Below are 16,712 nucleotides of genomic sequence, written 5' to 3'. Positions count from 1 at the left end.
TATAATTTGCTGACAAATCCATGAGTCAGGTATGGTTGTTATTCAGACTAGTGGAAAGTTTCACAAAGTGTGTCGCAACATTGCACAATACCGATTACAGGCTTTGATCTGATTCAACCACTTTCTAAAATCATTAACTGGCAAATGCAAAGTTTAAGAAAGAAAGGTTTACAGCTGAAACAGAAACAGAGGCTGCTGCAATTATGCTGCAGATCTTTCAGCCTCTGACAAGAAGCCTTGATTGTCAATCCAACTACACGGTAGCACAGTGGTTAGCACTGCTGCTTCACAGCTCCAGAGACCTGGGTTCGACTCCCGGCTTGAGTCACTGTCTGTGTGGAGTTTGCACATTCTCCTTGTGTCTGCGTGGGTTTCCTCTGGTTTCCTCCCACAGTCCAAAAATGTGCAGGTTTGGTTTGATTGACCATGTTAAAATTGTCCCTCAGTGTCCTGAGATGTGTAGGGTAGAAGGATTAGTGGGTAAAATATATAGGGATATGGGGGTAGGGCCTAGGTGGGATTGTGGTTGGTACAGACTAGATGGGCCAAATGGCCTCTTCCTGTACTGTAGGGTTTCTATGATTTCTACACTGAATTTACTGCAGACCCAATGGGCTGAATGGCCCCCTTCTGCACTGTAGAGATGCTACAATTCTATGAGGTATTAAGTTATATCAATTCCCAGAAGTTTACAGATCTGATTCTTGGCCTGAACTGTGCTAGCTAATGTTAATAATGTAATTCAATGGGTTGGCTTCCCCAGCCGTTCCCACCAGTAGTGCTTTCCCACACAAAAACAGAGTAGCTGGTTTGTCTTGGTGTTAATGCTCCTCTCTTATCTGAATTCCTGATTGGATTCTCCCATGTTCCTTCATTGTATAGGGTGTTGGTGAGACCACAAGTGGAGTATTGTGTCCAGTTTTGGTCTCCTTACTTGAGGAAGGATATGATGGCATTGCAGGCAGTTCACAGGAGGTTCACCAGGTTGATTTCGGGGATGAAAGGGTTGACGTATGAGGAGGGATTAAACAGTTTGGGCTTGTACTCGCTGGAGTTTAGAAGGATGAGAAGGGACCTGATTGAGGTGTATAAAATACAGTAAGGGATTGATAAAGTAAACATAGACCAAATGGGGAATTTTCCCATCTCGCCCGTAGTGGGCAGGGGACGGACAATGCCAGTTGACTTCAGGCCAGATTTTCCAGTTTTGGGGTGAGCATGGCCAGAAGATTCCACTCCAAATATTTCCCCTCGTGGGGCAATCACAAGGAGGAGGTCACAGGTATAGGCTGAGAGGTGTCAGATTTAAAACTGAGGTGAGGAGGAACTACTTCTCGCAAAGGGTGGTGAATTTGTGGAACTCGCTGCCCCATAGCGCGGTGGAGCCTGAATCATTGAATGGCTTCAAAAAGGAGATAGATATATTTCTGATTTTAAAAATGGGTTAAAGGGATATGGGGAATAGGTGGGGAGGTGGATTTGAGATCAGCCATGATTTGAAGGGCTAAACTTGCTGACTTCTGCTCCTAATTGCTATGTTCCTATGGGCAGGAATTTACAGCCTCATTCATGGCGGGCAAGGTGGTAGAGTTCCGGCATATGTTTATCTCCGGACGCCCTGCATCAACATTCATCTCCATGGACTGTCCCATGCTCTGCTCCTATCTAGAGGGGCACCACCCGCTATCAATCCTGCAGCCAACCCTGAGCTGAATGTCTTTCACATGACAATAGTTTGCTTAGTTTCACATTCTGACACTGAGCAAAGGATTTCTGCCTGAAAAGTTCTTTTTGCCTTCACTTCTCCAATTCTGGTCTCTTGGTCATCCTAATTTTAATTGTTCTACTGATGTGCCTACAGCCACCAAGACCCAAAGCTCTGGAATTCCATCCCTTAAATAGGGCCAGCTCAGTAGCACAGTGGTTAGTACTGCTGCCTCACAGCACCAGGGACCCGGGTTCAATTCCAGCCTCAGGGTACTGTGTGCAGAATCTGCACATCCTCCCCATGTCTGCATGGGTTTCCTCTAGATGCTCCGGTTTCCTCCCACATTCCAAAGACATGTGCGTTATAGAGGTTTACAGATGGGAATAGGCCCTTCGGCCAAACTTGTCCATGCCGCCATTTTTTTTTTAACCTCAAAGCTGGCCCCAATTGCCCGCATTTGGTCCATATCCCTCCATACAAATCCTACCCATGTAACTGTCTAAATGCTTTTCAAAAGATAAAATTGTACCCGCCTCTACTACTACCTCTGGCAGCTTGTTTCAGATACTCACCACCTTCTGTGTGAAAAAATTCCCCTCTGGACCCTTTTGTATCTCTCCCCTCTCACCTTAAATCTATGCCCTCTAGTTTTAGATTCCCCAACCTTTGGAAAAAGATGTTGACTATCTAGCTGATCTAATCCCCTCATTATTTTATAGATCTTTATAAGATCACTCTTAAGCCTCCTATGTTCCAGGGAAAAAAACTCCCAGTCTATCCAGCCTGTCCTTATAACTCAAACCATCAGGTCCCAATAGCAACTGAGTAAATCTTTTCTGCGCATTTTCTAGTTTAATAATATCCTTTCTATAATAGGGTGACCATAACGGTATACACAGTACAGATTAGATGGATTGGCCATGGCAAATTACCCCTTAATGTCCAAAGATGTATAGGTTAGGGGAACTAGTGGGGTAAATGCATGGGGTTATGGGGATAGAGCATATGGAGTGGGCCTGTGTAAGATGCTCTGTTGGAGAGTTGGTGCAGACTTGATGAGCAGAATGACCGTCTTCTACATTGTAGGGATTCTATGAAACCTCCCTTTTTGAATATACCTCTTTTGACCAAACTGTCCTAATGTCTCCTTATGTGACTTGGTGGCTACTCCTGTGAAGGGCTTTAGGAGGTATTTGATTACGGTATAAATCCAGGCTGTCAGTGCTGGTATTAAAAGGACTGTCTGTGTCTGTGCTGATATTTGGGAGCACAATTGATACTTGGGAGCTCCCCACTACCCATCCCATCGCTCCGGGTTGCCAGAACACCGGACAATAACACGTTCCTCACCCTCTGTGATGGCCGACTCGACACGGCTGAACTTAACTTAGAAAAGTTCTATTAAGAAGCATTTGTGAACATTACCATGAAGTGCTCAGGATTTGAAATCACTGCTTAGTCAATGTCCAAGTGAAAGTTTATATTGCTGATGAACTGTAAACTTGGAGAACAAAATCCCCTCTGAGAATCAGATAGAAAGTACAGAACAGAAACAGGTCATTCAGCTCATCTGAAAAATGCTATTGTTTGTTCTCTGTGCACATTGGATTTTTTTAGTTTCACTCGCTGGCATGAAGATAGTAGATTTCTTTTGCCTCTGTGTTTTCTGGTTCAATTGCCAGAATTATTATTAAACCTAAAACAATTGCCCAACCCTGCTGAAATAAACCATTCAAAGCTCTCTGCTTTTGTTATAACATGCTAGTTTACCCATAGACTGAAGAAAGAAAAACACACACACACTCACATGCTCACACACGCATGCAATCACGCACACACCCTCACGCACACGCACCCTCATGCACATGCACCCTCACGCACACACACACCCTCATGCACACACACACACCCCAAACACACACACCATCACGCACACACACACACCCCCTCACACATACACACACCCTCACGCACACACACACCCTCACGCACACACACACACACATACCCTCATGCACACACACACACACACACACACACACACACACACACACACACACACACACACACACACACCCTCAAACACACACACACACTCACTCACACAAATACACCCTCTCTCACACACACACAGTCACACACACACACACACACAGTCATACATATACACACACAGATGCAATCCCACACTCTCACACACACACACACACACACACACACACACACACACACACACACACACACACACACACAGATGCAAATCCTCACACACATGCATACACTCACACACGCCCTCATAAAGTCTCTGGAAGGTTAAAGAAAATGTGAACCTTACTTTGTAGGCCAGGCTTTCCACCGACCGACAGTGGCAATGTGTGCGTCGAGTGAACTACTGGAGAGCTCGGAGCTTTGCCAGCTTGCTGATACTGCTGCCGTTGGCCATTGGAGGGTTGCACCGGGATGTGGCACAGCTTGCCGGTAAAATTAGGGGAGCACTGGCATTTGTTCCTGGAAGTGCACTGTCCTCCGTTCATACAGGGCAAGTGGCAGACCACTGAAAAGATAAACCCGAGAGTAAGAGGAGTGCGGCAAACTGACAACAAACATCAACGCTTTCAGCTTTTCATTAAGACCATAAGACATAGGAGCAGAGGTTGGCCATTCGGCCCATCAAATCTGCACTGCCACTCAATGAGACCATGACAGATCTGATATGACAATCCTCAACCCCACTTTCATGCCTTTTCGCCATAACCCTCGATTCCCTTAAATACCTGTCTCAGCCTTGAACATATTTAACGCCCCAGTCTTTACAGCCCTCTGTGGTAAAAAAATTCCACAGATTCACTACCCTGTGAAAGAAATTCCTCCTCACCTCTATCTTAAATGGGAGACCGCTTACTTTGAGATTATGCCTTCTGGTCCTGTACTCTCCCACAAGGGGAAATAACTTCTCAGCATCTACCCTGTCCAGCCCTCTGAGAATCTCATATATCTCAATAAAGTCTCCTCTCTTTCTACTAAACTCCAATGACCACAGGCCCAATCTACTCAACCTCTCTTCATAAGAAGATTCCTCCATACCCGGGAACGACCGAGTAAACCTTCCCTGGATTGTACAATCTTCAGCACCATACACTCAGGTGACCAGGTTATGTATCATGATGATTTTACAACAACAAATTGCATTTATATAGATCCTATAATGTGGTATAATGCCCTCCAAAGGACTCCACACGAGTAAAGAGTACTTCACAGAGGCAAAATCAGACAGACTGACACAGAGCCAAATAAGGAGATATTAGAACAGGTGACCAAAAAGCGAGGTCAATGTGCTAGGTTTTGTGAAGCGCTTTAAAGGACATGAGAGAGAGAGAGAGAGGGATAGACAGGGAAGGAAAAGATTCAAAAGCTTCAGGCCTAGTCTAAAGGCACAGCCGCCAATGGAGCAGTGGTGAAAATCGAGGGTGAGCAAGTGGCCAGAATTCCAACACGTAGGAGCAAATATAGATGATTTGACGATGGATAATATACAATCTAAGAAAGTAAGCACGCAGGTACAGCAGACAGTAAAGAAGGTAAATGGTATGTTGGCCTTCATGGCGGAAGGATTTGAGTAAAGGGATTGGGATGTTTTGCTGCAGTTGTATAGGGCGTTGGTGAAGCCACACTTGGAGCATTGTGTGCAATTTTGGTATCCTTACCTGAAGAAGGATGTCCTTGCTATAGAGGGAGTACAGCAAAGGTTTACCAGGCTGATTCCTAGGATGGCAGATCTGTCACATGAGGACAAACTAAGTTGGTTAGGATTATATTCACTGGAAGAAGAGTGAGAAGGGATCTCATTGAAACTTATAAAATTCGAACAGGGTTAGGCAGGGTAGATTCAGAAAGAATGTTCCCAATGGTGGGAGAGTCCAGAACTAGGGGTCATATTTGAGGATAACGGGTAAACCTTTTAGGACAGGGAAATTTCTTCACCCAGAGAGTGGTGAATGGATGGAATTCACTACCACAGAAAGTAATTGAAAATAATTCTTGGAGCTAACCAAATCAAAGGATATGGGGGGAAGGTGGGGTAGAAACCGGGCAACAGAGTACTTGGGCAACGCACTGGGCCATCGCACTGGAATGTTTGTGGGATGTGTGGATGCCGCTGGTTAGGCCAACATTTATTGCCAATCCCTAGATGCCCCTTGAGAAGGTGTTGATAAGGTGCCTTCTTGAACCATTGCAATCCATGTGGAGTAGGTACATCCACAGAGCTGTTCGGGAGGGAATTCCAGGATTTTGACCCGGTGTCAGACAGCAGTCATAAAGAACAAAGAAAATTACAGCACAGGAACAGGCCCTTCAGCATTCCAAGCCTGCACCGACCATGCTGCCCAAATGAACTAAAACTCCCTACCCTTCCAGGGACCGTATCGTCTATTCCCATCCTAGTCATGTATGTGTCAAAACGCTGCTTAAATGTTACTAACATATCTACTTCCACTACCTCCCCCAGCAGGGAGGTCCAGGCGCCCACCACCCTCTGTGTAAAAAGCATATTAAGTAAGTAAGTACACCACTTTTAAGTAAATAGACTAAAACTGCACAAAGTCCACATGTGGTCTCACTAAGGTCCTGAACAGCTGCAGCAGCACATTGTGACTTTTATACTCAAATCCTCTTGCTAGTAAAAACCTTTGCTGCTCTAAAGGTTACACCATCTACACACCAGCAACAATTAATCAAATACATACACTTTCTATCTATAAACAGTGCAAACAATCCTAATGAGGAACATAATCATCTCCCAGTAATGTATATCTTTTATGAAAAGGGGCAACACCTCTCTTCAAGCTTTTAACTTGGACGCCAATAAACAGTGATTTGGAAATATCAAAAACTAAAATCCCACCAACTGTGCATTCGACACATCTACCGTCACGTACTCATGTTGTTCTCCCTCCAACTCGAGGGATGGAATGTTGAGTATATCGGGCTGGCACAGTAGCACACTGATTAGCACGGCTACCTCACGGAGCCAGGGACCTGGTTCAATTCCGGCCTCAGGTGCCTGGCTGTGTGGAGTCTGCATGTTCTCCCTGTGTCTGTGTGGGTTTCCTCCAGGTGCTCCGGTTTCCTCCCACAGTCTGAAGATGTGTGGGTTAGGTTGATTGGCCATGTTAAATTGCCCCTTAGTGTCCCAGGACATGTGGGCGAGGGGGATAAGCGAGGTTAAGAGGTGAGGTTAGGGGGATAGGGCCTGGGTGGGATGCATGTCGGAGAGTCGGTGCAGATTCAATGGGCTGAATGGCCTCTTTCTATGCTGTAGGGATTGTATGATATTTACAGCTGAAGGTACAAGCCAGTGCAAAAACATGTTTGCACAGGTCACACGATCTCAGGCCCTGGGATGTTCTTGAGTTGCCCAGTTTACGTGGACAGTGCAAGCGTTTGCTGGCTAAAAGTTAACGCACGTGCCCTAACTTCACAGTCCCCGAAACGTACCTTTGCCTTAATCTCACAAGCACTACCCCCTAGCTTAAATGGGCCTTCTATTGTGACATTTTCAATTCCTCTAAAAGCACAGGCTTTCTGAACTAACTAACCTATTGATCAGAGAAGCTAAAGGGCTGTCAAGGTGCTGTCATCACTGACTGAAAGCTCTTCAACATTTCTGAACAAATACTTTGTTTCATTCACACCGCTCGTCACAGGTCGGTCAGGGCAGCTTCTTTCTGTATTTTTCTCTATAATAGCGACACTCCAAAATGCAGGACAAATAAAACAACTGAAAGAGGTGGGACAAACATTCCATTCTTATTGGCTCTGTTTGGCCACAGTATCTTATTCATTGAAGGGAACAGCAACCGGCCATTCTTACACTTCAAGAGAGAAAACTTTTTTTTTCAGTTTATTTTGTTAATGTCACAAATGGGTTTACATTAACACTGCAATGAAGTCACTGTGAAAATCCCCTAGTCGCCAAACTCCGGCACCTGTCTGGGCACACTGAGGGAGAATTTAGTACGGCCAACGCACCTAATCAGCATGTCTTCCAGAATGTGGGAAGAAACAGGAGCACCTGGAGGAAACCCACGCAGGCAATGTGTAGACTCCGCACGGACAGTGACCCAAGCCGGCAATCGAACCCGGGTCCCTGACGCTGCGAGGCAGCAGTGCAAACCACTATGCCACTCCAATCCCAAACAACTGACATCCCACACACAAGAGCCCTTCTTGGTTGTACTGAAAGCAGTCATGTTTTCCTAAAAGACAATGGCCAGAATTCTCCAGCCGTTCACGGGATTCTCCGGTCCCGCTGGCCTGAGGTGACATCAGTGGGAATTCCCACTGACAGCGGCGGGACCAGAGAATCCCGCTGCTGGCAAACAACCAGCCACCTCCCGCTAGCAGGAAACATACAACTGGGAGGCTGGAGAACCTCACCCAATGTAAGGATTTGAAAAAAAAGATTGAATCACACTACAAGAACTCTGTTACTCAGTGCTGCAGATTCTCCCTCTTTGCCTCCAACCACTGCATCAGAAACCTCCGTGTCCTTTTAACCACAGAACTGTGGTTTCAATACTGCACTGCCCTTACTCCTGTCAGCCCATCAAAAAGCTGATGTGGTTTTTTACAGCTCATTTCTCCCTTTGTCTTGGGAGAAAAAAATGTTGGAAAAAATGCTTTAAGTTACAAATTTTTTGAGATTCAATTCTTTTTTGATACTTAACTTTAAGGATGTCCGATCAATGGTAACAATAGGAAAATTTTCGTTTTAAGTGTCGGCCGCTGTCATTGAATCCCTACAGTGCAGAAGAGGCCATTCAGTCCATCAGGTCTGCACCAAGTCAGTGCAGGACTATCTTACCCAGGCTGTCTCTCCCCACCCTATCGCTGCAACCCCACTCATTTACCCTGGCCAATCTCCCTGACCTACACATCTTGAGACACTAAGGGGAAATTTAGCATGGCCAATCCATCTAACTTTAGACTGTGGGAGGAAACCAGAGCACCTGGAGGAAACCCATGCAGATATGGGGAGAATGTGCAGATTCCACTCAGTGACCCAAGAAGGAAATCAAACCCAGGTCCTGATTGTTAAAATGGCTGATTTAGATTAAAGATTGTGGCCTGAGAAGAAGTAACAAAATTGCCCAGTAAGCTTACCTCGGGGCTTTGGCCCTGCAACCAAAAATTTCTAAAAAGCAAAAAACATCCCTCTGGCCCTCACGCCTCACATTCCCTCACCCTGCTCCCCCACCCCACGCAAACTCCCCATGCCCCATCCATACAAACGCATGCCACCTCATACCCTGTATCCACCTCCTAAGCCCACCCATAGCCTCCGTACTAACCCATGCTCCTGTAACCACCCCTATGGTGCTTCACAACTCCCATGCCAACCTAGTGCCAACTAGTGCCAACTGATGCCCCCCAACCCACCATCCTTTGTCTTTAAGTCTACCACGCAAACTCACCCAGGATCCATCATAGTCAGTCTCAGAATCCATGAAGAGATGTGATAAAGTTTTATAAAATAAAGTTCTATTGCAGACTTCACTATGCTAAAAAAAATCCTCTCATTCATTAGAACCTACTTACTACATTCACATTCCTTCAACTAAACAGAGCCTAGCATGTTATTCCAGTACAGAATCACCTTTAATGACAAGCACTGGAATTCATAATCTCACAATGAAAAGTCAATAACCACTTGCAACTGCCAACCAAATTGTGACAAGGTAGGCACCCTGCTGTGATAATGGATGGTTGTGAAATCAGTCATGCAGCACTAATCCAGGAATGGAAGCCCTCAGGCTAATGTGAACAGACAGAGTGGAAAAAGCAAGCAATGTTTTCTTCTACAAACACATCAGACATTTTTTTTCAAAGATTTAAACGGCAGTTCCCATTTGACAGATGCTCTAACAGTTTTTCTTTACATTTTTGAACTGTCAAGTGTCTTTGACAGTTTTAACAGTTAATTATGACAGATCTGTGGACAGTTTAAATGAGTTTGACAGTTGATGAGTTATGCTTTTTTTAATGAATGTGATCTCCAATAAAGGGCACCTGACCACCCTGGGAGCAAATCCAAAGGGGATGCCTTATCTCCCCAAAAGGGTACCCTGGCTGTCTGAAGGAATCAACATTGTTCAAACCTGCTCTTACCACATCTATTCTGCAAATTTCAGTTTTCACACTCCTCAGGCTGAGTTCAGAGGGAACAGTTGGTGATTTAAATGGCCAACCGCCACTGTAAACTGTACAAAATGTGCCCTACCCACATCCCTGCACCCGCAAGAATGGTAAGTGCCGTGTTTGGGGCAAAGCTTATGATTTGCACACTTCCGCCATGTTGAAGAGGGTCTCCACCACAGCTGAATCCAGGAGTGGGGTCCTCTTACAGCTGCTCAGATTAGCTCGGGTGAGATTAACCAGCACAACGGAACTACAACCAAACTCTGCATTTACATAGTGCCTTTAATGGGCGGCACAGTGGCACAATAGTTAGTACTGCTGCCTCACAGTGTCAGGGATGATCCCGGTTTGGTCATTGTCTGTGCAGAGTCTGTACATTCTCCCGATGTTTGTATGGATTTCCTCCGGGTGCTCCGGCTTCTTCCCATGCTGTTTAGGTTCATTACAAAAAACAAAAGAAAATTGCGGCACAAGAACAGGTCCTTCGTCCCTCCAAACCTATACCAATTATGCTGCCCGACTGAACTAAAAGCCCTACGCTTCTGGAGATCATATCCCTATATTCCTATTCTATTCATGTATTTGGCAAGACAACTCTTAAAACTCATTATCGTATCTGCTTCCACTGCCTCCCATGGCAGCGAGTTCCACCCTCTGTATAAAAAATTTGCCTCGTACATCTCCTTTAAACCTTGCCTTTCGCACCTTATACCTATGCCTCCTAATAATTGACTCTTCTACCCTAGGAAAAAGCTTTTGACTATCCACTCTGTCCATGTCCTTCATAACCTTGTAGACTTCTATCAGGTAACCCCTTAACCTCCATCGTTCCAGTGAGAACAAACCAAGTTTCTCCAACCTCTCCTCATAGTTAATACCTTCCCTACCAGGCAACATCCAAAATGAAGGGGATTGTCATTGACTTCAGGAAGCGTAAAGGAGAACATGTCCCTGTCTATATCAATGGGGACAAAGTAGAAAGGATTGAGAGCTTCAAGTTTTTAGGTGTCCAGATCACCAACAATCTGTCCTGGTCCCCCATGCCGACACTATAGTTAAGAAAGCCCACAAACACCTCTACTTTCTCAGAAGACTAAGGAAATTTGGCATGTCAGCTACGACTCTCACCAACTTTTACAGATGCACCATAGAAAGCATTCTTTCTGGTTGTATTACAGCTTGGTATTGCTCCTGCTCTGTCCAAGACCGCAAGAAACTAAAAAAAGGTCATGAATGTAGCCCAATCCATCACGCAAACCAGCATCCCATCCATTGACTCTGTCTACACTTCATCTAACTCGGCAAAGCAGCCAGCATAATTAAGGACCCCATGCCACCCCGGACATTCTCTCTTCCACCTTCTTCCTTCGGGAAAAAGATAAAAAGTCTGAGGTCACATACGAACTGACTAAAGAACAACTCCTTCCCTGCTGCTGTCAGACTTTTGAATGGACTTACCTTGCAATAAGTTGATCTTTCTATGCACCCTAACTATGACTGTAACATTACATTCTGCACTCTCTTGTTTCCTTCTCTATGAATGGTATGTTTTGTCTGTATAGCATGCAAGAAACAATACATTTCACAGTATGTTAATACATGTGGCAATATTAAATCAAATCAAATCAAATAATCTTGGTAAATCTTTTCTGTACTCTCTCCAAAGCCTCCACATCCTTGTGTGACGACCAGAATTGAATACTATCTCCCAAGTGTGGCCTAACTATAAGGTTCCATAAAGCTGCAATATGACTTGTCAATTTTCAAACTCATTATCCCAGCTGATGAAGGCAAACATGCCGTATGCCTTCTTGACTCCCTTCTCCACCAGTGTTGCCACTTTCAGTGTCCTATGTACCTGTACGTCCAGATCCCTCTACCTATCATACTCTTAAGGGTTCTGCCATTTACTGTACATTCCTATTTGAATTAGGCCTTCCAAAATGCATTACCTCACATTTGCCTGGATTAAATTCCCTCTGTCATCTCTCCGTCCAAGTCTCCAACTGATCTAAATCCTTGGCCATGCTACATTTGCCTTCAGTGTGCCCAAACAGGTGTCAGACTGTGGTGAGTAGGGAATTTTCACAATAACTTCATTGCAGTGTTAATGTAAGCCGACTTGTGACTCTAACAAATAAACTTCAAAACTTTAAACTTTGTATCCACAGTGCTCCACATGAGCATTCGCACAATCTGACACCTTAGCTGAGGAAAGATTGCTGGCAGCAATTGTTGAGAACAACACAATTTACGGATGTTTTAACAGTGATGTCGACCAGTGGGTTGGGAACCACCTCTGCAAATAAAGCTTTGCCCCTCATTGACCATCACCTCAGCAATACCCTGGATACCCGGCCAGCCACAATGGGAGGGCATTGACCCTCACTCCAAAGAAAGAGGTTTTGACAGCTGAACAACCTCGATTTATGGACTGACTGTATTTAACCTTTCACACCCATTTCCTTAAAAAAATGTAAAAACTAAACAGCTTGATGGAGTCTTAGCCCTTTAACAACGTTCATTTGAGCCACTGCCAAGTAAGCAATGTAACAAATGGATTTTAAGGATGGACTGACTATAGAATGCAGGTGCACGGACAATTTCCACTGTCGCCGTGGATTAATGTTGCAAATAAAAAGAATCTGCATTTATATAGTGCCTTTCATGTCCTCAGGACTTCCCAAAGGGCTTTGCAATCAAATAAATCAATCAAAATTTTAAAGTTGGATCCGTTGCCTTGTGACTTAGCAGCAACAATGCTATCACAGAATGATGACTGACATGTACCTTCTTCAAGTTGACAGTTACTCTAACCGTATCCATATCCGAGAATTATAGGCATAGAGTCATAGAGGTTTACAGCATGGAAACAGGCCCTACGGCTCAACTTGTCCATGCCGCCCTTTTTTTGAAACCATTAAACTAATCCCAATTGCCTGCATTTGGCCCATACCCCTCTATACCCATCTTACCTATGTGACTGTCCAAATGCTTCTTAGTCATTTAAGACATTTTGGTAGATCGACTCAGGGCAGGACTTAATTAATAGTAGGGCGTTGGAGAGAGTTACAGAACGAATAGATCTAGGGGCACGTGTTCATAGCTCCCTGAAAGTGGAGTCACAGGTGGACAAAGTGGTGAAGAAGCATTCGGCATGCTTGGTTTCATTGGTCAGAACACTGAATACAGGAGTTGGGACATCTCGTTGAAGTTGTACAAGACGTTGGTAATCTACACTTGGAATACTGTCACCCTATTATAGGAAGGTTATTATTAAGCTAGAAAGAGTGCACAAAAGATTTACTAGGATGTTCCTGGGACTTGATGAATCAAGTTATAAGGAGAGGTTGGATAGACTGGGACTTCTTTCTCTGGAGCGTAGGAGGCTTAGGGGTGATCTTTTAGAGGTCTACAAAACAATGAGGGGCATAGATCAGCTAGATAGTCAATATCTTTTCTCAAAGATGGGGGGGTCTAAAACTAGAGGGCATAGGTTTAAGGTGAGAGGGGAGAGATACAAAAGTGTCCAGAGGGGCAATTTTTTCACACACATCGTGGTGAGTATCTGGAACAAGCTGCCAGAGATAATAGTAGAAGTGGGTACAATTTTGTCTTTTAAAAAGCGCTTAGACAGTTATATGAGTAAGATGGCTATCGAGGGATATAAGCCAAGCACAGTCAATTGGGACTAGCTTAATTATTAAAAAAAGGGCAGCATGAAGGGCCTGCTTCCATGCTATGAACCTCTATGACTATATGATTATGAGTTGCATTGACATGATCGAATCATAGATTCCCTGCACTGCCCATTGAGTCTGCACTGACCACAATCCCACTCAGGCCCTATCCCCGCAACCCCATATTTTTACTCCGTTAGGTCCCCCTGACACTAAGGTCAATGTAGCATGGCCAATCCACCTAACCCCCACATCTTTGGACTGTGGGAGGAAACCAGAGCACCTAGAGGAAACACACAAAGACTAGGGGAGAAAGTGCAATCTCCACACAGACAGTGGCCCAAGGCCAGGATTGAACGCGGGCCCCTAGTGCTGTGAGGCAGCAGCGCTAACCACTGTGCCACCCCAAAGTAAAAGTATAATCTGCGATTTCAATTTCTCCTCTACCACCCCCACCCTTTCTACAGATTCCCCTAAAACATGGCAAGTGGACAATAGGTAAGGACAAGATTGAAGAGAACAAGAAGTACTCCCTGTCAAAGGTCATGGGTGAATAAAATGGTCATTTGGGTGAAGTCCAAAACATGAAGGAGGAATGATGGGAAAAGGAGAGAAACAAGTTGCACCATGGTCTCACATGTACAAACACCCTTTCAACTACAAGCTGAAGAGATGACTCTGAACCGTTCATGGACATGTGCGCTCTCCTTAACAGTGGACCAATGACCACCCCCATGGTACAGACTGCATGTGGAAACCTGTCAAACAGAAGTGTCTGTGCTTCTTCTTGTAAGTCAAGAGCTCTTCACTTAATGTGCGAAGGAGAGCTCAAGGCAGCGAAAGATTTTCCTAAAATGTTTATTTGGAATTGTCTCAGTTCAAATCCACGGCTGTCCGTGGATTAAGGAATTGAAATACTTGCCAAGTGTCCCTTTTAACATTGTGCAGCTACAGTTCACTGGGAAGGTATAAAATATGGGTTTATTATTACATTCAGTCTAAGCCGTTAATCCATCTAAATGGTTACTAGGAATGATTAAACACTCCACACTTCTGATGACAAGTGAGAGCCGAATGTCTGGCTCTAAAACAATTGCTTGTGCGCTTTACCCTCATTAAAGGTTTTCTTGGGAAATCTAGCCAAAGCAGTTCAGTGCATTACAATGTGGGGAATGCTGGAGTGGCTATCACGTGACACAGTATAAAATCTAACAAGATTAGAGGATGGAACCAGCATTGTGTGTGTCCTGTGACACAGACGGTGTGATAGGGGCAGCATGGTGGTACAATGGTTAGCACTGCTGCCTCACAGCGCCAGGGACCCGGGTTCTATTCCGGCCTCGGGTCACTGTGTGTGTGTGGAGTTTGCACGTTTTCTCTGTGTCTGCATGGGTTTCCTCCAGGTGCTCCGATTTCCTCCCACACTACAGAGATGTGGAGGTTAGGTTGATTGGCCATGCTAAATTACTCCCTAGTGTTCCAAGATGTATAGGTCAGGGGGATTAACTGGGTAAATACGTCGGGTTTTGGGTATAGGGCCTGAGTGGGATGTGCAGCTGGCCACAGTTTCTCAGCTCCTCAAGAATTTCCGTGTTGTTCATAGGATCACAGAATTATAGAAACCCTCCAATGCAGAAAGAGGCCATTTGGCCCATCTAGTCTGCACCGACCACAATCCCACCCAGGCCCTACCCCCATATCCCTACATATTTACCCACTAATCTCTCTAACCAATGCATCTCAGGACACTAAGGGGCAATTTTAGCATGGCCAATCAACCTAACCCGCACATCTTTGGACTGTTGTCTAACTCATTTGGACTGCACTTTACCACAAAGATAGACTCTACCCTCTGGAATCTGACCTCTCAGACTCTGTAAATCACATGAATTAATATTCGTTTCTGTGCTTCTTTTACTGTTATTACCCATTGGTGTCAATCCCCCTCTTTTCTACTCCTTCTGTACTGTATATGTGTGTTTGTGCGTGTAAGGTTGCAAATCGTTCCCTTCCCTAACTAGGTTAGAAGGTGAATAGACTAACCTTTTGAGTTAATCACGACACAAATGTGTTGTGAGTTCTTTGGAAATCGGATCAAATAAACTTAGGGTTTGGGGAAACACGCTACAGCCTACTTTAAAAATAATTCCAAAATATCTCAGTTTACGGTCAGACGGGGAGAGGACAAGGAAGTTAACTTTCTCTCGCTCTCCTGTCCATAATTCCAGAGATGGCGGGACTGATGCATGAGGACAGATTGAGTACGTTACGACTGTTTTCTAAGCGAATGGGGGGGGGGGTGAGGAATCTCAAAGAGACTTACAAAATAAAAGGGTAGATGCAGGGAGGATGTTCCCGATGGTGGGGGAATTCAGAACCAGGGTCACAATCTGGGGATTCGGGGAGATCATTTAGGATGGAAGTGAGGAGACATCTCTTCACCCAAAGACCTGTGGAATTCATTACCACAGGAAGTACTTGAGGCCAAAACATTGAATGTATTCAAGAGGTGGCTGGATATAGCACTTGGGGTGAAAGGGATCAAAAGTTATGGGGAGAAAGCAGGAGTAGGCTAGTGAGTTGGATGATCAGCCATGATCATGATGAATGGTGGAGCAGCTCGAAGGGCCACATGGCCTCCTCTTGCTCCTATCTTCTATGTTTCTATAAGAGAAGTTGAGGGCTCAGGTCAACAAGCGAGCCAAAAGTTGATCAAATTAGCAAATCCGACCAAGTATTTGACCAGAGTCCAAACTAAGAAATGAACCAAATCTGATATCAAAGGAGAGCGGAAGGTGGGAAAACTCAACAGATCTGGCAGCATCCATCAGGAGCAAAATAGTTAACATTGAATCATGGACCCTTCGTCAGAACGGAAAGGAGGGAGAAAGTTTGAGCAAAAGTAACTGCAACAAAAGCGTTTCAATTTTAAGAGTTCGCAACAGAAAGCTAAGCGGAAGTGGAAGAGAAAGGGCAAGGGGTGTTTTGCATTGAGGTAATACATGTATGGAATATTTAGATAAAAGCTTGCATCAGGCTTTACTGGAGCATTGCAGCAGGCCAGGGACAGACATGCGTGCATGAGAGCAAGGTGCTGAGTTAAAATGGCATGCAACAGGAAAGTT

At 44.8% G+C, this 16,712-nt stretch overlaps 1 protein-coding gene across 7 annotated transcripts in view; it reads right to left on the bottom strand.

Annotated features, from left to right (window-relative positions):
* The window catches only part of ltbp1 (latent transforming growth factor beta binding protein 1), a 331,204-nt gene that overhangs the window by 209,362 nt on the left and 105,130 nt on the right, over positions 1–16,712 (bottom strand). For all 7 annotated transcript variants that reach the window (XM_080200719.1, XM_080200720.1, XM_080200722.1 and 4 more), the window contains one exon: positions 4,044–4,262. In XM_080200719.1, the coding sequence (XP_080056845.1) occupies positions 4,044–4,262 (219 nt within the window). The remainder of the gene's footprint in view (positions 1–4,043; positions 4,263–16,712) is intronic.

Source organism: Carcharhinus amblyrhynchos, chromosome 12, assembly GCF_965287045.1.
Source record: "Carcharhinus amblyrhynchos chromosome 12, sCarAmb.v2.hapA, whole genome shotgun sequence".
Classification (NCBI taxonomy): domain Eukaryota; kingdom Metazoa; phylum Chordata; class Chondrichthyes; order Carcharhiniformes; family Carcharhinidae; genus Carcharhinus; species Carcharhinus amblyrhynchos.
Note: the sequence above shows the minus strand (reverse complement) of the source record. Positions and strands in the feature narration are given on the sequence as shown.